General features: G+C 45.8%; 2 protein-coding genes across 5 annotated transcripts; one reads left to right on the plus strand and one right to left on the minus strand.

Annotated features, from left to right (window-relative positions):
* Positions 1–95: 95 nt before the first annotated feature.
* On the minus strand, positions 96–17281 carry LOC123413447 (uncharacterized protein At3g28850-like). Of its 4 annotated transcripts, none has more exons than XM_045106385.1 (3): positions 16518–17281; positions 719–763; positions 96–637 (listed from the first exon to the last, which is right to left on the minus strand). In XM_045106385.1, exons 1-3 carry the CDS (start codon positions 17113–17115, stop codon positions 612–614), a joined length of 669 nt encoding a protein of 222 aa, XP_044962320.1. In that variant the 5' UTR covers positions 17116–17281; the 3' UTR covers positions 96–611. The 4 variants fall into 4 exon arrangements, with proteins under 4 accessions (XP_044962320.1, XP_044962319.1, XP_044962321.1 ...); XM_045106383.1 differs by lacking the exons at positions 96–637; positions 719–763 and adding exons at positions 8194–8576; positions 8659–8860 and having other exon boundaries at positions 16518–17270; XM_045106384.1 differs by having other exon boundaries at positions 96–763; positions 16518–17276.
* Positions 4519–7821, plus strand: LOC123413445 (disease resistance protein RGA4-like). Its single transcript, XM_045106382.1, has 3 exons — positions 4519–5382; positions 5488–7445; positions 7550–7821. The coding sequence occupies exons 1-2, from the start codon at positions 4547–4549 to the stop codon at positions 7424–7426; spliced, it is 2775 nt and encodes a 924-aa protein (XP_044962317.1). The 5' UTR covers positions 4519–4546; the 3' UTR covers positions 7427–7445; positions 7550–7821.
* Positions 17282–23186: the final 5905 nt, after the last annotated feature.

Raw genomic sequence — 23186 nt, forward strand, 5'->3', positions numbered from 1 at the left:
TCTAGTGTCTCCTTTGGTTTCGAGGAATATTATAGAAATTCTATAGGACAAGATTTTTGTAGACTAAATTTCGCATGTTTTTTTTTTCAAAATAATTATGTTTACCAATGCATTAATTGCAACGCATGCACGCTTTATCAATAAATAACTAAAAACTTTTACATGGATTGATGATTTTTTTTAATCTTTACATGCATTGATTTAACGCACCTTGATATCTGAGCTTGTGATTGGAAGCAATAAAAATAAGACTTACATATAAAACGGAAAAACGATAGTTTTGAGATAAGCCCTATAAACCAGAAAAATGGTACTACTACTTAAGCAGCAAAATTTAAATAAATATTAATTGTTGGATGCTACTTTCCAATAATATTATAATATTATATTTAGTATTCAGTAACATTATAAATAATCAAAGCATGACTCGAAATACGAGAATAACTGGTAAACGAGGTAGTATTACATTCACATATACTAGTACGGCTAGCTCAGTCTCGTTTTTCCAATTGTTAGAGTACTGAAGTGAGCTCCGAGGGGTGGGCGCCGACTTTCAAGATTATTAAAGCATATAAAGGCTTGAGATAAATTGGAAAAATAGTACTACCATGTCATGGCCACAATTCTCTCATGATTACTGCAAGAGCAAGAAGACCCTTACAATGAAAGAAAGAGAGAGGCGAGAGAGAGAGAGAGAGAGTTGGATAGAAGATAAGACCTGTCGAGTCATGCTGAGTCACATCAGGTGGGTAGAAGATAAGACCTGTCGAGTCATGCTGAGTCACATCAGGTCTAATCAATATAATTGTCCTTTCACTACGTACAACGAAAATGGATATCAAAGTGTTAGCTGTGCGTGCATGTGCATGTACTACTTTGTGCTTCCACCTTGAATTATTGATTGTCATCTGCCATATACATCAATGGTGCCATTGTTCGTCGCAGTAAAAATTCCCGGAAAAAAAATGGCACTATACATCAAGACACGACATGCAACCGCCGTACGCTGCGTCTATAGTGCTATCATTTCTTTTTGCGGGAACTATAGTGCCATTGTTCGTCGCAGTAAAATTTGCCACACCACAATGACAGACCTTCTATATCTAAGAGGGCCTCCAGAAACTGTAATCTCCCTTGTCTCAGTGATTTTTTGATCGTTTTAGTGATCTAAAAGGTCTTATATTTCATTATAGTGAGGGGGAGTACCAAATTACTCTACATAAAATAATGCTATACCTGCCCTAGCTAAACAACGGACTAGTCCGTACTCTCGTGTGTGGGGACAGGAATCAAGTATAACTGTTGTCATTATCAGCAGAAAACGTGTGTATTATTAAGAAAATCCAAGTTAAAGCGCGCACACGGCCGCGTTTTCACGGACCACCTTTTGCGCCTCTAACATTGCGAGCTTCTGCGCATAAAAGCATCACCACAACTCAAAGTACTATTTAAGTATTTTGCAAACTATAAAATATATCTCAGTGTTCATCATGTACCTTGATTGAAGAGATTTTTAAATTGACTACTATAAACAAAAAAGGAGGGAGTATGAAATTTATTCCACTAATCACCATCCCCTTTGGTTCAAGCCATATAAATCAATAAAGAAAGGAGTAGTACACGGGACAGTAGAGTGATAAATGCTGTGACAATGTGAACGACCAAGACTTATTAGACTAGCCATGCATTAATTCATGACCTCGAAATCTGCTTGTCCTATTGCGTGAAAAAGAATCTCTGCTTGTCCGTCTTCTTTTGAAGCGGGGCTGCAGCCGGCAGCCGGTCACATGCATCTGAGTGACCGGGGCAGTAAGGCCTATGTTATCTCAGTGCATCGTCTTTTATTACGCTATTTTAGAAGTATTAATAATTTAAGATATAACTATGTCAATATATTGTTTCTTATGAGTTATATTTATATTTAATAATTTGGGGTAATGCATGTATACGATTAGGCTAGAATTTTTTTTTATATATTAGTTAAGATATAACCTCACTCTCTTTCTTTGTTAACTAGTATGCCACATTCGTAAAATGCCTATAAAACGGTGTTAAGAAGCCAGCATTAGTACAAGCGGACCAGTAAACCGCTCGCACCCGTTTGGACCGTACTGTCCTCACCGCGAAAGCCATTCAACACGCTACAGTATCAGTTATGGAACGGTTCAAAGATGATTTCTTCCGCAAACTGGAGACAAACATGGGGACCCGGCCCGCGTTCGATGCTATTTTCTCCCCTCTCAATGCCGCATCGCAAACGTCGTGGTTTATTGATACCCTTTGTATTTTGTGTCAAATTATGAGCTTAGATTTAACTAAAAAAAATCTTAATGCATGTCACCAGAAATAGCATCATTGAGAACTATATACAAATACGAATTCAACGATATAATTTTTGTGAGATGCATTCATATTTTTTTAATTAAATTTATGAGTAAAATTTGACACAAAATACAAAGGTGAGCAATAAACCAGGACGAGGTAGTAATTGACAGGCTACCTGCCGGCAATCTTCTCATTAAATGGGACGCGCGTAACTACTCACTCCGTCTCGGTCTATAAGTCATCTTATAAAAATTTAATGATTTTAAAACACTTAGACACGGTGCATAACTTTTACCTCGATTATTGTTTTATGAAATGAATAAAGGAATCAACCAATAAGTGATGTGGGATGTGTATGTTTTTAATGAGTTGAGACTAACTAGCACGACATGCAATGGTCAATTCATTGCATGCAATGATATTAATTAGCAAACTGACATTAATTTCTCTTGTTTTCCTTTCTGTCTTGATTGCGGTGCACAGCTAAAATGACCTATACACCAAAATGAAGGGAGTAATACAATTTTAAAAAGGTAATGCATGAATTACATGGGAGTCGACTGGAATATAGCACCCACCGTTCTTAAATATATGTCTTCTAAACATTTCAATATAAATTATGCATGGTGAAAAATAATTGAGTTTACATTCTAAAATATGTTGATGTGCATGGATTTTTAGTTCATATTAAAATATGTTGATGTGCATGGATTTTTAGTTCATATTAAAATGAGGGAGTACAATATATTGTCACACTAATCTCCCTATAATTGAAGAGTCCACGTTCAATTGAGGTCTCCAATTAACATTGTGACACTCGATTTTGTCATGGTTAATAATTTCTCAAAGCTCTTACATTGAATTATTTTATTTATTTATATCCTATAACATTATACTACTAAGTTTTAAAGATTCACATTTAATTTAGGTCTACAAGACTCCAATTAAAATTGGGTCATCCGATTTTGATCGGATCAACAATTTCTCAAAACTCTCTCATTCAATTCTTTAGGCAAATACATTATGCTTATTAAAGGGTTTGGTTTATGATTTTGACCGAATTAACCGTTTTTGAAATCAATCAACAACAACTCGCAGCTGGCAGTTTGTGTGCCATTCCTCGTCGCCAGAGCGGGCCACTTGACCATTGGCCATCAGGACATGTCCTACTCGGAACCACGTCACACATAACTGATGATCGATTCAAGTTCTGTTTTTTGTCCATAGTAAAGGACGACCGATTTATGTTTTTACTTTTTTTTCATAGTTCTATAGCAAAGCACGGGCACTACGCTAGTCTAATGACAATAATTTGATATATTTATCTATGAATATTATAAAATTTAAGAGGTTTGACATTTAGAAAAACATATACATTGTATTTTGAAACAACGCGATTAGATTTGTTTTAATCTAAAGGCGCGGCAAACCGCGCCGAGTCCTTCTAGTCGTAGACTCAATCCTAAGGGTGAGTTCTTTTGATAGCTTCTAGAATAAGCTGGGTAGCTTATTCTAGAAGCTCAATCAAATATACTCCATCCGTCACGGTTTAGAAGACGTGCATGAAAATTCTCTAGAACCTAGGTGATTATTGATTGGCTGTAAAATGAGTTGAAAAATAATATTCACACTACACATGCATATGGAAGTAGTATAACGGAGTACTAGTTAGCTGTTAGGAGTAAATGCAATGCGCCTTAAACCTTGTGTGTTGTGGAAATGCACGCAACCTTAACCGTGCCTTCTAAACTGTGACGGAGTTAGTATTCTTTTAGAAGCCTACTAATTAAGTCTTGATTATTAGGCTTTTAGAAAAATATTTTTAATTGGATTTCTAGAATAAGCTGGCTAAGGGGCAGCTTATTCTAGAAGCCCTAAAAAGCTACTCCCTTGATTCGGAAATACTTGTCTAAAAATGTATACAAAGGATACATAAAATAAGTTTAGATACATCCATTTCTAGGACAAGTATCGCCGGACGGAGGGAGTATTAAAAGAACTGGTCGTTAAGCATAGTACGCAATGGCCGTGAGAACAAGATATTACGGTGGCATGATCGTGCGTGCGCGGGTTCCAATTTTTAACCGATACAGTAAAATCGTACACTAGCTCCTATCCTGAGCCTGACCGGGCTCAATGCTTTAGCTCAACCTCATCCCGTCATTGCTCCTCATGATGTGAGCTTGCAAAAAAAAAAAAAAAAACACAGAGAGTGAGAAAGATGGAGGTTGTGGCGACGGCGGCGGCCACCTCTTTCGTGGAGTGGATGGTGCCGAAGCTCTTTGATTTCTTAGATAAAAATCACGAGCTTCGGAAGAACCTGGAGCGTGACATCAATTTCATCAAGTATGAGTTTGGCATGATTTCTGCCGTCATCCAGGATGAGCAAAACAGTCGCCATGGAAGGGGTGAAGAGGTGCATAAGGAGTGGATCAGGATGGTACGTGAGGTGGCGCACGCCATCGAAGACTGCATCGACCGCTTCATGCACCGAGTGAGGATGGCCAAGACAGGGGCCGGGTGGCTCCGACGGGCTGTCCACCGGGTGAAGACGGTGAAGGCCCGTAACGAGTTCGCCATGGCTATCCAGGAGCTCAAGAAGATATCAGAGGATGCGTCCAAGCTCAGAGGAGCATACTCCTACTGTGGCAGTGGCAGCACCACCTCTGACTCTGAGCAGACAGAGACGGCAGCCGCGACCCAAGAGGATGAAGACGACGACCATTCAGCGGCAGCATCCTGCCCTGTTCCCATGGGTATGGATGTTCCCCGCGACGAGATTCTGGATCTGATCCGGCAGCAGCAGCAGCAGCTCAAGGTGATCACCATTGTTGGGTTCCATGGTATGGGCAAGACTCTGCTGGCCGATCATGTGTACAAGGCAATTGAGAGCCAAAGCCAATACGAAGCACGGGCTTGGGTTCCTCCAGCGAAACTGGGAGTGGGAGGAACAGCCTCCAATACTCTCAGGCATATACTCGAGCAACTTGGCCATCCCACCGACGGCCGTCTCGCCAAGCTTCAGCAAAGCATCAAAGATTGCATTGGGGACAAAAGGTAATTTACCTACTACTCGATATCGATGTACCAAACTCCTTCGTCGATCATTGTATTCCTTGTCTAATTAGCTTGTCATGTTTAATTTGGTACATATATATATAGGTTCTTCATTGTGATTGATGGCTTGCGGAAAGCAGGACATTGGCACGATATAAAAGTGGCCTTTGAGGGGTTAAGGGGCAGATTTCTGGTGACGACAGCTATTCAGCGTGTAGCAAATACGTGTAGCAGCTCAGCTGTTCATGATCATGTGTACACAATGGCAACTCTTGCCAATCAACACTCGAAACTATTGTTCTTCAAGGAAATTTTCCAAGATGATGATATACCACCAGATGTGGAGGAGCTCGGCTCCGAAGCGCTCAAGAAATGTGATGGCCTCCCGCTTGCTCTTGTTACCACTGCCAGGTTCTTGCAAAGCGCAGGTAATCCGACACCCATGAAATGGGCCAAGTTATGCGCCGACCTGGGTACACATTTGGAAACCGATGAGCTATTTTCAAGAATGAGGAGTGTGCTTGTGCAGAGCTACACCAGCCTTGATAGCCAGGTTGCCAGGACATTCTTGCTATATTTGAGTACCTACCCAAGTGGGCGTCCAATCAAGAGATCAACCCTGATAAGGAAATGGTTAGCCGAGGGGTTTTCACCAGGAAACATTACAAGCAATGCCCTCGACGCCGCTACCAGCTGTTTTGATAAGCTAGTTGACCGGAGTATCATCCAACCTATTATTGATGCCGGTGGTAACAGCACAGAGGTGAAGACATGCCATACGCATGGCATGATGCTGGAGTTTGTCATCCGCAAGTCCATGTCTGACAACTTTCTTACCTTGTGTGATCAGCCGTCTGCTCCGCCCCTACCCAGCAAAATCCGCCGTCTGTCTCTGCATCATGCGAGGCCCAGAGAAGTGAATGATCTATCTCTTGTACGGTCATTGACTGTCTCCGGCGAGACGCACCCATCAATCCTAGACTTTTCCAAGTATGAACTCATGCGGGTTTTGGATCTGGGAGAGTATGACCATCAGTTGGGGGATACCGATCTCAAGTTGGTATGCAGTAGCCTGTTGCTGCTGAGGTACCTAAGCCTCGGAGCCGCTGTTACGGCGCTACCAAAAAATATCAAGAAGCTTCAGTTCTTGGAGACACTGGATGTAAGAAGGACGAACATAGAGGTTCTGCCAACACAAGTCATGGAGTTGCCATTTTTACTTCATCTGTTTGGGAAGTTCAAGCTGAAACAAGATGTAGGAGCCCGCAGAATGAGTAAGCTACAGGCTTGGTTGTCAGCCAACAGCAAATTGGAAACAGTAGCAGGATTTGTCGTGGACAACAACAAGAGCCAAGGATTTGCACAGCTCATGGATCATATGAAGCATTTGACAAAGGTGAAAATATGGTATGGGTCTTGCGCCGATGCCAGCAGCACAAGTACTCTTTCGAAGGCCATCAAAGGGTTCATCGAGCGAGCCACCAATTTCACAACTTCACATGCAGTCTCACTCAATCTCACTGGTGAACGGTCTCAAGACTTGCTGAATTTCTCCCTACAAACTGGCAAAACCTTCTATCTTAGCTCACTCAAGCTACAAGGGGACGACAATATACTCAGCCTCCCTCCCTTTGTTACCATGCTGGCTGGTCTTAATAAGCTGTGCCTTTCATTCCCTCATCAGCTGAGAAGTGACATTATTGCTGCCCTGAGTGAAATGCGCGGCCTGAAGCAGCTGAAGCTGACTGCAACTCAACTGGAGAAGCACATCATCGGAAAAGGTGCATTCGGAATCCTGCAACACCTATGCATCACGGTGGAAGTGATGAGTGAGCTGGAAATCCAAGATGGAGCTCTGTCATGCCTCAAGTCGCTCCGGCTGCTATGTAAAGATCTAGATGGCTTTTCCGGCACATCGGCGATCAAGTACTTCAAACATCTCGAGGAGATTGCTCTTCATCGTGAAGTGGGTGGTGACACCAAACAGGAGTGGAAAGAAGCAGCAAGGAAACACCCAAGATGTCCCAAGATCTTGTTTGTCTAAAAGGCACATCCACATCCAGGTAATGAATTGTGTCGTACTTGCCTTGCATTGAGCTTCCTTCTCACCTCTCTACAGTGGCACAGTTCACATCCTGGTAATGCATGACACTTTTTTATTGTGCAGGCAGTACAGGCTGCGACTTGCTAATGGCACAGTTCACACTCTGGTATGCTGCAACATGATCAAGTGCGTCAAATAATTTAGTCCTCTTTGCTCTCGTGTCGATTAAATGCGTTCCCCGCCGTTTGTACTTTTATGTTCAGTCACCACTAGGACTTATTTATTTTTAAAGAATCGAAGTTAATGACCTGTTAAGCGGAGCAAACGATTTTCTTTTCAAGAACTATGGGACTTCCTGCTGTAATAAATAAGTTTACTCTGTTTGTTGTTGGACATGTATTTGGCTATTTCGGTTCTAGTCAACTTAATTGGCTTCTACGGAGTATTATCTCTTACAAATTTAGCACTACAAATATCCTAGTACTTGTTTGGGATAAATTCTGAAATCTTAACTATTGGCTGGTAAGGTACCTATCAATTCTGAAATCTTTCTATTTATCAAGGATAATACACACTAGACTGTGTGATACTCGATCTACGGCGTCAAAAACCCGAGCTACCTAGGTATAGACCGAACAGGTAAGTATGAAGACGCGACAAGCGACCTCTACCGCAACCGCCGCCTCCAGCTTGATCGATCATGAACACCAGGTACACCAAGCTGGAGCTGCAGAAACCAAGCAAGCAAGCCATCCAGTGCTCATTGGTTGACAATCACACACCAAACCAATCCGATCAATGTTTTAGTGATCTGTGTAGTTGGTTTATAAAAATTACTGGAGAGGTTAGAAATTTGATGGCTGTCATAGTTGCTGCTTTAGTTTAGAGTACATGGATAGCTAGAAATGATGTCTCCAAAAACATGTTTCCTACTGCTAATGGCTTTTCAATGTCTCCAGAACTGACTGATAGAGACTGCAATTGTGCTCTTCTTCCTCTGCTTTTTCTAAACTCTGAATGTTCCTGTAGTCCTCCTCTGCTCTGCTCTGCTCTGCTGTGTTTTCTCAACTCTGAATAGTTGCATGCCCCTTCCTCTGGTTTTGCTCTGTTCCTGAGCTCTCACTATTTGGCTGTAGACTCCACACGGGGCCTGACAGACAGAAATGCACACAACTATATAATATTTAGATACAGCGCTGGATTGACAGTTTTCTCAGGAACCCAACACTTACATATCAATCGAGCTCTGGGACAGGATGGTGCCGGCGCTGGGCCACCGCCACCGCTGGACCAAACCGTTCGCTCGCCGCTTCTCCGCAGCAGAGTTCAGAGAGACGCCCCCGTGTGGCCGTGTCAGCGGCGACCTTTGCTCACACGAATCGCGGCGTGAATCTGACGGCCACGGAACTCGGTTGCTGCTCCGCAATGGCTCTTCTATTTTCAGATAATCCATAATATCGTCACCAAAGCACTCGTGACAGTATATCATGTCGTGCTTCATCAACCAAACACAAATTAAGCTTGAACTTTTATTTACTTTCATGCAATTAAATTTAAGCTGTGTGGTCAAACGCCAGCCACCGTGTAGAGACGCGAGGATGGCGGCCCCCAGCCTGCGACGCACCACATGGCAAGGGGAGGAGGATGCCCGAGATCCACGCCCAGCCGAGTCCGACGGCCAGCCACGCCTCCGCCACCACCACACACCCATCATCGAAGTCGCTGCAGCCCTCCATGCCGATGCAGCAAGAGTTGCAGTGCTTCCATGCCCCATGCAGCATGGCGCCTCCGCCTGGCGAAGTCATCCCGAACCAACCTCCACCACGTGGAGGAGAGAGGAGGCCTCGCCGCCGCCCATGCCGTAGGGCTTCGCCCGCTGGCGAGATCTTGCGGCGGCTGAGGGAGGAGGCGTGAGAGGGGCCTAGGTCCGGCGGCGGTGCAGGTTGCCCCTTGGTCGCATGCGGGCCAGCGCGTGGGGGGGGGGGGGGGGGGGGGGGTTGAGTCTAGCAGGCTGGGGTTCCTTCTCTTGTTTTCTTTAAATTGGTTTGTGCTTTCTCTGCTTAAGTGATGAATGTGTGTTTTGGTTCTTGCATCTTGCAATGATCAGGTAGGAGGGGTAGTGGCAGTGGGTAGGTTCTCTATCTCTCCCTCGCCGCTTCTCGCCTCTTCCTCTGCCTCTCCATCGCCGCTCCCTCTACCACCATGCTGTCGCGCAGCCGTGCATCCTCGGGTTAATGCCGCGTCAGTGTGTGCCCCTCCGGCACCTACTACGCCGAGATCCGGTCCGGCGACGTCCGCCTCGACCTTGGCACGTTCATGACCGCGCACGAGGCCGACCACACGTACGACGCGGCGGCGTGGCGACTAGGAAAGCCTCGCGCGCAGATGAACTTCACGAAGTCTACACGCGCGAGCAGGCGTAGAGCCTCGCCCCTCCCCCTCGTCTGATCACGGAGCAAGACCGTCAAGAGCACCGTCGACAGCAGTGTCGGCTCCTCGTCGCCGAGGAGGACGAGCGAGCCATGGCGGAGTGACGCCGGCACCACCCGGAGGACGTCGCCGCCGAGAACGCCTACTGGGCGGAGAGGACGACAACTCGGCAAGGCGTCGCGCGGAGCAGCAGGACAGGCGTCGGCGCAAGTTACTTGCCATATCGCAGTGCGGAGCCGTCCATCTTCACTTCCACGATGAACGTTGGGAGGCGCATTTCTATCTACCTCGGACAGCACCCACAGTGACGACTTGGAGTAGTTTTATCTATATATGCTAGTTTTATTATCTATGTGTTGAACTAGTTTTATTATCTATATGTAATATATTATCTATATTATCTATGTTTTATTATCTACATGTAATATATTATCTATGTTTTATTATCTATATGTAATATTTTATCTATATTATCTATATGTTTTATCTATAGACAACAATGGACTATATGCGTGTCGGACAAGTTTTTGATGTTATTTGCAGCGACTGCTGGAACGGTGCGCGCGCTAATTATGCTGCGACCGCTGGAGCCGGCGCTTGTCGACGCCTTACAAAAAGCTAACCGCACACTGTAAATCATTTTTTGAACGCCGGTCGAAGCGTGAGATGCTCTTAGTAGGTAACCATTATGTGAAGGGTTAGTGATAAGGGAGATACACATGTGTTGCTTGCCTGACAAGGTCTCGAGATAGGATTTGTTATATGGGATTCAGGTAAGGGAGATACACATGGTCTTCTCACAATTTTCCTTCTTTTCTCTGTAGCTTTGGCATTAACAAAAGATACAAATTTAAGTAACTTGCCTTCACGTTCGTGATACTTGGTTTGATGCTCATAATAGTTTAGAGGACTTGTTTCTTTCTGATGGTTGTTTGTGTTACTCCCTCCGTTAATGAAATCTGGACAATGCCTAAAGTTTAGGCCCTAAACCAGGCTGATTTGTCACTGGTGCCTCTGCTTTGCTTGGTAGCTCCTCATCCAATATTTGTTTCTCTGCTGTTTGTTATCAACATTTACTTTTCAAAAACCAGGTTGATCTAAGAAAGTTACAAGTAGCCCACTACTAATAATTTTGTATGTACCTACATGTGCACTCACCCCTTCTATATACATATGTTTTAAAAGCAGGTGTTACTGTAGATTTGTTTCCTTTGCTCCATACAAAAACTATAAGTGTTGTTCCTGGTATTTCCCTTCGCCTAAATATACAACAGACCCTCTCCAGTCTCCACACCCTCGTTTGTTTTTTTCCTTTCCCTAAATATACTATAGACCGTTATGTATGCAGTCCTGACTAATTGGTGTATACAATATTTTGTGATCGATAGCATAGCACGGACATCTTACTACACTAGTAGAAAAACTACTTTACGTGAGATACTTTCGTCCCGGTTTGTAAACATTAGTGCCAGTTCCAATGGCTAGAGGGCCGGCATCATTAGTCCTGGTTCGTGTTGAACCTATGATACTGGTTCGTGACACAAACTGAGACTAAAGGGGTGGTGGCAGGCTGGGGCCCCACTAGCACCTTTAGTCCAGTTTGATAACAATAACCGAGACTAAAGGGTCTACCTTTAGTCCGGATTGATAACACCAACCCGGACTAAAGGTCCTTCATAGGCTAGTCCAAAAGCAAAGCATCTCACCTAAGGTCCCACGTGCTTTGTAGTTGGGGTGGTAAGCTGCCTAGGACATACACATGAGGTCTTGAGTTCAAATCCCCTAGGTTGCACTGGTGGGAGCATTACATTTTTGTAGCCTGAAGGACCTTTACTCCCGGTTGTGACAACCGGGACTATAGGATCATGCTTTTAGTCCCGAATCCATAGTCCCGGTTGGGATAACCGGGACTAAAGGGGGTTGGGAACAGGACTATATGTCCTTTTTCTACTAGTGCTAGTATGATATATAATGCTTTGACGGCTTGCTGATGTGCTAACGTCTTTTCTATGATGTATGTAGTTGCTGCTAAATGCATTGTAGGAAGAGGACCAGAGGAAAGCACATAACAAGGGAGGGGCAACATGTTGGAGAGAACACAAGGTTATAAGTATACCTCCAGTTTACATTTTAGCATGATTTATGTTGCCTGTCTCCGTACAATTGTCAGACGATTCTGGACATGTTGTTTGTGGATGCGACTGGTCACATATGTATTTCTTTCTTACCAATGATTGAAATATATCACAATTGATATTTGTGGTTTCAAGAAAGATTGTGTATGTATGTGGGGATACTAACTAGTCTACTTGTGGTTGATGCCCATTTCTCCTATGGTCATGGATTCATGGCTTATCTCTGTCCATGTACTTTATATAAGTAGTGTTAATGGTGCGAAGCTTATCTCTGTCCATGTACTTCAATAATTATAGAATTTACATTTTGTGTTTGTTCCATTGAATATTTCTTAGAAGGAAGGTGGAATAGCTGATCATGAACTCATGGTCTTATTTTGAAGTGAAAACATGAGTGTGTGCTGAAGGCCAACTACAGCAACCACTGCTCCAACGACAAATGGTGGATACAACTTTTAACTTGAGTCCAGAAGAGGAGCTAAGGCGACGACTAAAAGCTGTGCCAACGACGATCTAGCCGTTGTGTCAAGACCGCATCATGACGGTCTTATTTGGTTCAACTTGTTTAGTTTTGTTTTATCTCCCCAAAATAGTAAATATGCCTTGTCTGGATAGGCTCCAACAGGATTCTCCATGTGTGTTTCTCGCTTTTTTTGGGTTCATGATCAGAGTGATTAGGAGAACAATTTAGTTGTGAATGCACTGGATCCAACCTGTGTTTGTATGGCTGTATAAGTGATGGATATTACATAGTTGTGGGCTCAACTGAAGTTGCCTGTGTTTTGTTTTTGTTTTCTGGAATTAGTACTACTCACGAGCTGTATGAAGCATTCGTCACAAGTGCATGCATTAGCACTGGCGGGCAGTACCAGGTACCAGTGGCCGGCCAAAATTCATGCCTGCCACTGCTACCTAATTAGCAGTGGTGGCCTGGGTCCGCCACTGTTGGCCTTTTACCAGTGGCAGGAAGTCAGTGGCGGGTTTGCTTGGGCCAGTAGCCCTTCACTGATGGCCATTTTTCAGCCGCCACTGCTAGCCACTTGTGCAGTAGTGGCAGCATCGGGGAGGTGGTGCCATCGCTAGGACGTCATGTAGGAGCCCCACTCTGGATGAAGATTTTGTTGAAGGTGCATGCATCCCGGTCTCCCGTAAGGGAACTGCTGTCCCTTGCTCCCAGAGGAAGGCACCCCACTTCTAGGACAGCAGAAGATGTCAACTTACGTGTTTATCACAATGATGCGGATGCGAATGCCACATATGCCAACGCCTTCAAGAAGAAATAAGCGCCCTCGCGCCATCATGTTCACACCTGGCCGAAGAAGACTAGGACAAGGATTTTCATCCTACATGTCGACACTGACCACCAAAGGCTAGCACATTAGCAGGGGTGACTGCACATTGAACAAGGTAATGTCACAAGTTCATCACTACTGATCCCAACCAATAAATACAACAACAAGAGTTTACACCCAGGACATGAAGCGATGTTCCAATCATCGTCTTGAACATGGATCTTTTGGGAGTTGGCATGTATTCAATGCCATTCCAGGAAGGCAGGGAGTGGGTGGGAAGTAACATCCACCTTGACCCCGGGACCGTTGGACCAACGTCCTCTACATGAGCCACCTACACAACATCGCACGCCACTCGACCTACCACTCGCAGCCGCCCAAGGTCGTCGCATCATTGTCTGCAGCATGCAGTCCGCTCACACCACCACACTATCTACCGTCATAAGTTGTTATGTTCCCGAACCACCAGTAATAGATCGAGATAGGCAAGTGAACTGAAGAAGACGTCACCAACACCATAGCCGATGTAACCATGGTGCACACCACACCGATAACTCACATAAGTCGACGGATGAGAGGTAGAGGCATCCCCACGGCATGGCATGCACTGTCATGGGAGGTTGTCTCATGAACTCGATGACTTCTTATACGTCGTCATCATCATCTATGATCACACTTTCTCCTTCGATCCTCTCCCTCCTTATTGAGACCTTCCATGTCAATGGACATGGGGTCAGCCGCCTATACCACCGTGAACACTGCCCTGCTACTGCCACAAGAGGTTGGGTTAGGATTAATGTTGCAATTGTTGTAGTCTCCCCTCCCTCCATAGCGGTCGTGTCGAACCCCAATGTATGAGAAACTCCTACTAGAGTAACCAATAGAGTCGATGGTGTAGTTGTCGGTTTGGCCTCGCGTGTGTACGTTACGACCATCACCTCGCGTGGAGAAGTCGCGAACATGGTCCCTATAACCAATATGTTTCTATCTTCCACTGCCGTACAAGCTTGCACTGCCGTCTGCATGGCAGTCACTGTGGCCGTAGTCTCTAGGTGCTGCTCCATTGAAGAAAAACATGCCAGTGATCGTCAGGGAAGACTTGGTGGTCGGGAGGAAGAGATCGCCTATCTAGTTTATCTTGATTGGGAGGTTCCTTTTTTGCCAACTGGCTCTCATTGCTTTGGTCTTGTACCACTTTGTTATTTGCCAGCATTTTCTCATTCTGTGTGTCCGTTCGAGCGTATCCTAGTTATGCAAACGTCGGGTGTGCATTGGTTGTATTTGTATCCCCTTAATGCTTCATTTTGAGTGAATAAAATCCATTCTTCATTGATCTTTTGGAATTCCGACGACTATTATTATTGTCTGTAGATGTTGTCGTCCTATTGGCTCCTTATCATTACGTGGTACTATGAAGTTAATGTTGGGTTTCAGTTCTTTTATGCCCTGATATTTTGTGAGATGAGTCCTTGATTGCTAAATTCCGAAAGCTAAGTTATTTTGCTTAAGATGGGCCAATTGTCGTTTGTGACCTGCTACTCGCCGAGGAGGATACCAGTTCCATGTTTCATCTCCCCTTGTCTAGTGTAGCCTTTCAGGAGTATTGATGCATTGTCATACATGGCTTGGAGCAATCACAGGATGGGTGACCAACTAGAAAGTTTATCCAAAGTGTGCACGAGCGAGTACATAGTGCACATGAAATACTAGTATTGTCGTAGATGGTAGTCAGGCATACCGACCATACACATGCTAAGGAAAATGTTGCACGCGAGAGGAGGACAAGCATGACGACCTCACCTCACAAAGCAAACTTCATCATATACCATGGCACACAACGCAAGCTGTCAAACTAGATCACCACTAAAGACACATTTTGAAGCAACCACCACTGTCTGCACATCCCCCATGCCGAAGACCCGACCACGACCACGTTGTCCCAAGGTGACACCTTCAAGAAGGACATAATGTCGGGGTATCGTTGCCGCACAAGCCAAGGAATTTGAGATTTCACCTAGACCCACGAAGGAGGAGAGAAGGGGATGTACTTCGATGTCGCCTATTGGAAGGAGGACGACGCTCCTAGTGTCACCGTGACCGCCATAATAGGCAAAGAGTTTTCCCCGTTCCAGAGCCCTATCCCCAACCACCCCCAACCAGCCACCGAATTCGGAAAAACCAGAGTCGGCCGAGATCCTGGGTCAGCGGACCGGATGAGAAGCGCGTGCGAAGATGCCATCTTCAGATCCCACGAGAAGGGTCATCGGGGCAGCCCATGCGCCAAGAACAATGCATGTCGCCGCCTGCACGACCAAGGGCATCTCCCAGCAGCACCCACGGTAGTTACCCGCTGCCAAGATGGAGACGCTCTCGCAGCCGTGCGACCAAGCCCGACGACAACCTCTAGGAGTGGCAAGGTGAGGGTATAGGAGGGGAGATGGTAGTGGTGGCGCTAGGTTTCACCCTCATGCCGCCAAGAGTGAATAGAGCTATCTACTAACTTGCAAGGGAGATCGTGCGCGGGAAAATCTTGTAGGATACCCACAATTGCATGCGACTACCATATTATTATTAGTATAGAAAGGCCACCATACACAATATATGGCATCACTTCAACAATCTCGCCGGAAACCTTTGTGAGTTCGAAGAGAGTATCCACATCCATCACAATGTTAAAAGTATAGGGGCTAGTGGGTCACACTGATGGAGTCCACCTTCGTCATAGATTTTTGTAGCGACCTCAGGTCAAGAGATGAAATTACGGACCCCACCGCACAATTTCTCAGAAGAGGCCTTCATTCTTATATAGTATCCCTTTGTTTTTAAATATAAGATTTTTTAGAAATTTCACTACGGACTATGTACGGAGCAAAATGAGTGATCTATACTCTAAAGTATGTCTATATACATCCGTATGTAAACTATAGTGAAATCTCTAAAAAAAACTTATATTAATGAAGAGAGCAAGTATAAGATAAGAAAGGTAGTTTCCATCCAACGAGTTTTCTTACGTAGCACATGAACTATTGCTTGCCAAAAATGGACAGTAGTGTAGATGTATTACTGCCAGTAGTTTCAGGTTCAGCACGAGTTATGTCCTTGATAAAATTGTCAAGAAAATAATGCAGCATCCGACTATATATGTTATATGTAGATGAGAAAGAGTAATAAAGTGCAACTGAACTTTTTACCTACTGGTTAAAAGGAAGGAGAGAAACGAAGAAAAGTGTTTACCTTGGGTTGGATAAAAAAGGACGACCCTCTCCTCCTCCTGCTCCTCCTCCATAACGCCATGATCCAGCATCTTGTTGCGGGCCTGGCTGCACTTTGGGCAGGGCGCGGATCCCACCCTCTTACAGGCTTGGCACACGAAGGCGCGGCACGGCCTTGGGGCGGCGTCGAGGAGGTGCCGCAGCCCGCCGGTCTGGTGCAGCTTCCTCACATGGTCAGGGCCGCCCACGGGCCGTCCACCCACGAGGAGCTGCGGCAGGGAGAAGGCGCACCCCCGAGCCGCAAGCAACGACTTGAGCTCGCTGTGGTGTGCTCTGCTGGTGGAGACGTCGCGCTCGTCCATGGTCAGGCCGTAGCCACGCAGCAGGGCGCGCAAGGCGTAGCAGCGGTCGGCCGAGGTTTGCCCTCTGCGGCGCGACGCCGACGCAGACGCCGTGTAGAGAACCACCTCCGGCTGCAGCTCATGCTTGCCGTGCGGCCCGGACGACGAAGAGCTGCCGTCCGGCGGCCTCATCGGCGAAGTAGAGCGTAGTGGCGAGAGGAGAGCGGAAGCAGATGATTGAGAAGGGAACAAGCTAGTGGTGCCTACTCTACTTTTCATCTCCTTACATTGTCACATGCATCGCCTCTACTGCCGTGCCTGCTGCCCTGTGTTTATTTTAGTAACAAATTCCTCGGACGCCATGCCTCTTTGTCGATTGCCAGTGCTGCGTTACCTTGCCAGTGCTGATTACTTCTAAATACTGAAATCTGATTGGACACTCTTATTGGATTCTTCTCTGCTCCCGATTTGAAAGAAAAGTACTTTGCTAACTACTCTCTTTGTCTCAAAAATAACTGTCACAACTTTATACTATCTTTCATATAAAATTATATTAAAACTTAAATTACACATGCACCAATTGATTATTGTTTTCAAAGAGATTCTAGGTCAGCCGGCCCACGCATGCATGGAATGAGACAATATGGCACAATATGGCACGGTCGCTCCTCCGTGTACCCTCACCTTCATCACAACATGTCGCATGCACATGACAAAGAGTCGTTACGATCGTTGGTGGGACGATCCATGCCAACACCATGGCGAAAAGGTTGCTCGGAGTTAATTTGCCCGTGACTCTTTTTGACGGTTGGCATTATTAATTCTTGCGGCATGCTGCTGATCGCTTGTTAGGTGCCATATCTTTTATTCTGCCTTTATTAATAACTTGAATTTATTCATGCTCGATGCCTTGTCTAGATCTTCACATCGCTATTACAAGAGTCATGTAAACTATTCAAAATTCAAAGATCCGGCAAACAACAAATTAATGTTTCCACAAATGCTATTTTTAGGAAAACATCATTATTAATAATCAGCTAAGGGTGTCATCAAGATAGACCCCCAAACCGCCCGCATCCGCATCCGGACCGCGGGAGTTATTCAACGCAGGTCTATATCGGTCCACGAGACGATCCGGACACGATTTCTTCCGCAAACCGGACACAAAAGTGGGGGAGCTTTGCGGGAGTCGAACTTGGGAAACATAGGAATCTGACACCCCTGACCCACCCAAAACCCTTTCCGTACCCGCGACTTCATCCTCCCAATTTTCTCTTGTTCCTTCTTTCTTTCTTGCCTTTGCAGGCGCTCCACCCCCCATCATGCCACATCCCCACCCAAACTCTATGTCTCCGTCACCTCCAGCGCTCCAGCAAGGCTCCATCCCCTCTTCTGCTCCGTCTCGGTTCAACCCCTGTTCTCCAGTCGCCCCGCCAGGTTCCATCCGCTACTGCTATTCCCGCCATGCTCGACCACTGTTCGATAAATCACCGGAGCTAAAAACACTTGTCCCTCCTACTTTTTAGCAATGAATTCTGATTTGGAGTACATATACGAGCAATATTGAGCCGTCGGACGAGGAGTACTCCAATAAGATGGTGATGATGCATGCGCTCCTTGAGGATGTGGAGTGTGCGGGGGGAGGATGTTCTCAATTTCAATGGCTTGATCAAGGGTCACTGAGTGCTCAACCGCAATAGTGCGCGCACCCATTTGACACTGATGGCCGACTACTCTACCCCCAGTGCACTGACATTATTGTCGGCGTTTTCAGATAAGTAAGGGTGTCTACGATCGTTTGTACCATGACGTCCGGTCCTCCAATGACTACTTCATCCCAAATAAGGACTTTGTGGGGATGATTGGGTTCTCTGGTTACCAGAAGTGCACGCCGCTGATTCGTGAGACAAGTACGGAGTACCTTTGGATGTCTGAGAGCACATGCCGAAATGCCATGTTCAGGTTCTCTACTGCCGTGGTCGAGGTGTTCGGACCTGAGTACTTGAGAGAACTAACTGTGGGAGACGCCGAGAGGTTCTTGGCAGTCTCAGAAGCAAGAGGGTGGCTAGGTTTGCTTGGATCTCTTGACTGCATTAATTGGAAATGGAAGAACTGTTTGAACGCTTTACAAGGGCAATATGGGGGGGGGGGGCATATTAAGAATACCACCACCATTCTTGAAGAAGTTGCATCTCAAGATCTTTGGATTTGACACACTTTGTTTGGCATGCCCAGGTTTCACAATGACATCATTGTGCTGCAACGATCACCGTTGTTTGCGAGGCTGACTGAAGGAAAAGCTCCTCCTTGCCACTATATTGTCAATGGACATGAGTACAACAAGGGTTACTATCTGGTTGTCAGTATCTATCCTCCATAGGTTACCTTTATCAGCACCATCTCAAACCCAATTGACCAAAAAATGCCTCACGTTGTCCAAAGACAAGAAGCAACTAGAAAGGATGTCGAGAGGGTATTTGGAGTTATGTAGGGCCGTTTTGTGGTTGTTTGTGGATTTTCTAAACAACAGGATCCGAAAACCTTGTGGGAGGTGTTGGCATGTTGTGTGATCATGCATAACATGATTGTTGAGCATGAGGGTGACAATGCTGCCGCAACTCTAGAATTTAAAAACATGGGTGATTATATCCAATCTCCGGACCAGAATTTTGGCCACATTTGAAGAGTTTATCCGAATGCATCAAAAAAATTGGCAGCGACCAACTCACGAGCAGGTGAAGTAAGATCTAATTGACCATGAGTGGCCGGTGAAAACAATGTTTGGATGTAATATTTTTTTTTTAATTTGAACTAGTGTTGCATGCAACTATTTGAACATTTAGTACACTTTTTATGAGGCAATTTAATCACACATAATTAAAAGAAAATGAAGAAGGCCGGATGTATGCGGCTACGGTTCGATGGTTGTCTCTTGCATCCGTTTCCACGGACTAGTACCCTTGTCCGTGGACTGATGCAGAAAAAAAGGTGGGTTGCCGTTGGAGATGCCCCAAGGAGTCAGGCCGCACACCATTCAAGCAACTTCCAGGGCACAGAGGAGGCAGATCCACCCGGGGCCTGGTGTATCATCTTGATATTAATATGTTGCACTTGAGCTTGCGGTGGCCTCTCGCTCCAGCTCATTCAAAATAAATACCTATGCGGCCGGTCGCTCGCATTTTGTCAGAGATCGGAAGGCTCACAGTCCTCACATTCAGTCATCCAACTACTCCCGGTTCTCCGCATCAGGACCTCCATTGAGGTGGGCTCCTGGACCTCCAGTATATTCTGGTTCGACCGATGGGCGGGCAAGACCCCCTTTGTTGCCGCTTCCTCGACATGTTTGCCATCGCAGTAGACCCACCGATTTCCGTCAGGGCAGCCCTTATTGACTTAGGACGATTGACTTTCCATAGTCCATTTGGGCCCCCGGACACCGTCGCATGTCACAAACTCCTTGCGACCGTCGCCCTGCACGAACCGGACATCGACCAGTCTGCCGATCACACTTTGTGGCATCTATAGCCTTCGGGCAAGTTCTCCGCGAAGTCTTTATACCGGGCCATCGTTGTCAATCCCGCTCCGAAGCCCTTTGAGCTGATTTGGAAGAACAGGCTCCGCCTGAAGATTAGAATCTTCATGTGGCAGTGTATCTGCGGACGGGTCCCATCCGGATTGGAGGTGCTCAAGCGACACGGCCCGGGAGACGGACAGTGCCCCCTTTGCGGGATTGCAGAGGACTCCAACCACATCTTCTTCTCGCGCGTTTCCGCGCAATTCCTCTCGTCCTGCATCCGTGAGACCATTGGGGACCTTTGGTATAACACCAACTTCCCCGACCTATGTACCGATATCCAGGCCTCCCCTTCTCCGTGAGGGCACATTAGATTGCTGGTTATTGGTGTCCTCGTGTGGACGGTCTGGACAGTCCGGAACAAGCTTGTTATTCAACGTGTGCCTCTTCGACGGGGAACTGACGTGGTGTTCAAAATGTGTGGCTTTATGCAGCTCTGGCGGTCGCTTAGCCATCAACGGGACCAGGACGCCATCAACTCCATCATCGCAGACCTCCGGACGATGGCCATCCGCTTAACGCCGCAGCTACCCCACCACCCCCGAGTCAGATTAGCTTTTGCATTCGCGGTCTTTTCCGCATGTGTGTTGTTTTGCTTTTAGGGCTTGTTGAGTTGTGCCCTTAGCAGAACCCCTAGTACTTGGCGTCGTGATACCTTAGAGTGTGTGTGCTCGAATTTGAACCTATGCTTGTACTCGTAGTTTGGTGGTTGCTTTATATATAAAACGGAACGAAAACCTATTTCGGTAAAGCACACTAAATTATATCAAGTGAATTTTCCTGGGAAAGTCATGTTTCAGGCTTGTTCTATTTCCTCTCTTTTATTTCTTATCAAATACTTTTTTTGATGTATTTCTTCTTGTATTCCAGGCTTGGTAGTATATAATGATATTCATATCAATTAAATCTAGATCCTTGACTTCTTCGCAAACAATTAGTACTCCCTCCGTAAAGAAATATAAGAGTGTTTATATTAGTGATCTGAAAGCTCTTATATTTCTTACATTGAGGTGCTAAATTCGTGACAAAAAGTATTCCAATTAAGTTGACTGGGAACAAATACATATCCAACAACAAAGTAAAAGCATTTGCTACAGCAGGAAGTTGATGCTGTTTAGACAAAAAATTAATAAATCTTGGGACGTCTTGGGTGTTTCCTTGCTGCTTCTTTCCACGTATGCTCTGTGTCAACACCCACTTCACGATGTGTCTAAAGTACTTGATCGCCGATGTGCCACAAAAGCCATTTAGATTTTTACATAGCAGTCGGCTCAACTTGAGGCTCCGTGTTACACGACGGAGCTCCGTCTTAGACTCACGCCATTTTTTCACCATTGCCAGATCCTTCGTATTGGCCACAGCTCAGTTGCAACCTTGGGAAGGGCAGAAAAATAAAAAGGATCAGATGCAGCTTAGAGTTCACTGACCTGTTACTAAAGCACTACAAGCATCCTGAGAGCAAGGTTAATAATATAGCCAACTGCTGGATATAAGCCATCTTATAACTCATCTTATAGCTAGCTTGTACAATAGTTAGCTATAAAAGAGTACTACTTTTATGGTATATGATCCATCTTTCATTCTCACAAAGCACCTAGGAGCACGTGCTAGAGCTAGCTCTTCACGAAGAGCCCGCTTCCCTTCTCTCTCCTCTTCTCTCTCATCCAACTCAACAAAATTATAATATTCTAATCCTTACAGCCTGCTGATTGTACCTTATTGTACTTGCTCTGAGTCTTCATGTAAGTTCACAGTTACCAACAAAAGATATTACTTGTGGACCGCTGCAGCGCGTGTTCATAGGTTTTCTAACTCATCTCCCATGTCTCCACCCCATTGATCCAAGCTGTGTATTAGTTTAGTCTCACTAGTAGAAAACAGGCCTTTGGTTCGGGCCTGGCCAGCCCATTAGTCCCGGTTCTTTAAGAACTGGGACCCATGGGGGGCATTAGACCCGGTTCATGAGCCCAGGGGCCGGCCGGGGCCTCGTGGGCATTGGTCCCGGTTCGTCTGGACCCATTTGTCCCGGTTCTAGGCACGAACCCGGGCCAATGGACCGCGCTCCTGGCCCACATCCATTGGTACCGGTTCGTGCCTTGAACCGGTTTAGAAGGGGGGCTTTAGCCCCGGTTTATGCCACGAACCGGGAAAAATAATTTGCCTATATATACCCATCGCCGCGGCAGAGCACTCTGTTTTTTCTGGTCGACGATGGGAGAGCATTTGGGTGCTCTAGCTCACCTCCTATGCACATGAGGTGTTCGATGAAATGCCCGAACCACACTAGTTAAGCTTTCTCTTCTTGAAGCTCGACCTCGGAGCTCCATTTTTCCCGAGATTTGTCTAGATTTAGCGGTCCGTCACGCCCCGTCCCCGTTTTCACCGCTGGGGCACGTTCATGTGTATGTCCGCAATGTCGTCTGCAAGCTCCTCCGCAGACAGTGAGGTAAGTCGATTTGGATTTTCGGTTGACATTGGATTTGGGGTTTTCTCATCTAGGGTTTCGCGGGATGGGCCGTAGTATGCGCCTTTCTGGCTCGTAGGTGGATGGCTGCGGGATTGTGCAGTTCCAATCCGAGTTTTTCATTCCCAATCCAAGTTTCTACGGCCTTGAGGAGCGCTCGAATCACCGTTGCCCGGGGCATGGGCTAATTCCTGCTCGCCGTGTTTCTTGGGGTGGAGCAAGCACGGGAAGAAGGTTTTTGGGTTGTCCACTCGATGTAATTCCTCAAAACATCATTTGGTACTCTGTTTTCATCGATTTATTGCAAAGTTA

Source organism: Hordeum vulgare, chromosome 7H, assembly GCF_904849725.1.
Source record: "Hordeum vulgare subsp. vulgare chromosome 7H, MorexV3_pseudomolecules_assembly, whole genome shotgun sequence".
NCBI lineage: Eukaryota > Viridiplantae > Streptophyta > Magnoliopsida > Poales > Poaceae > Hordeum > Hordeum vulgare.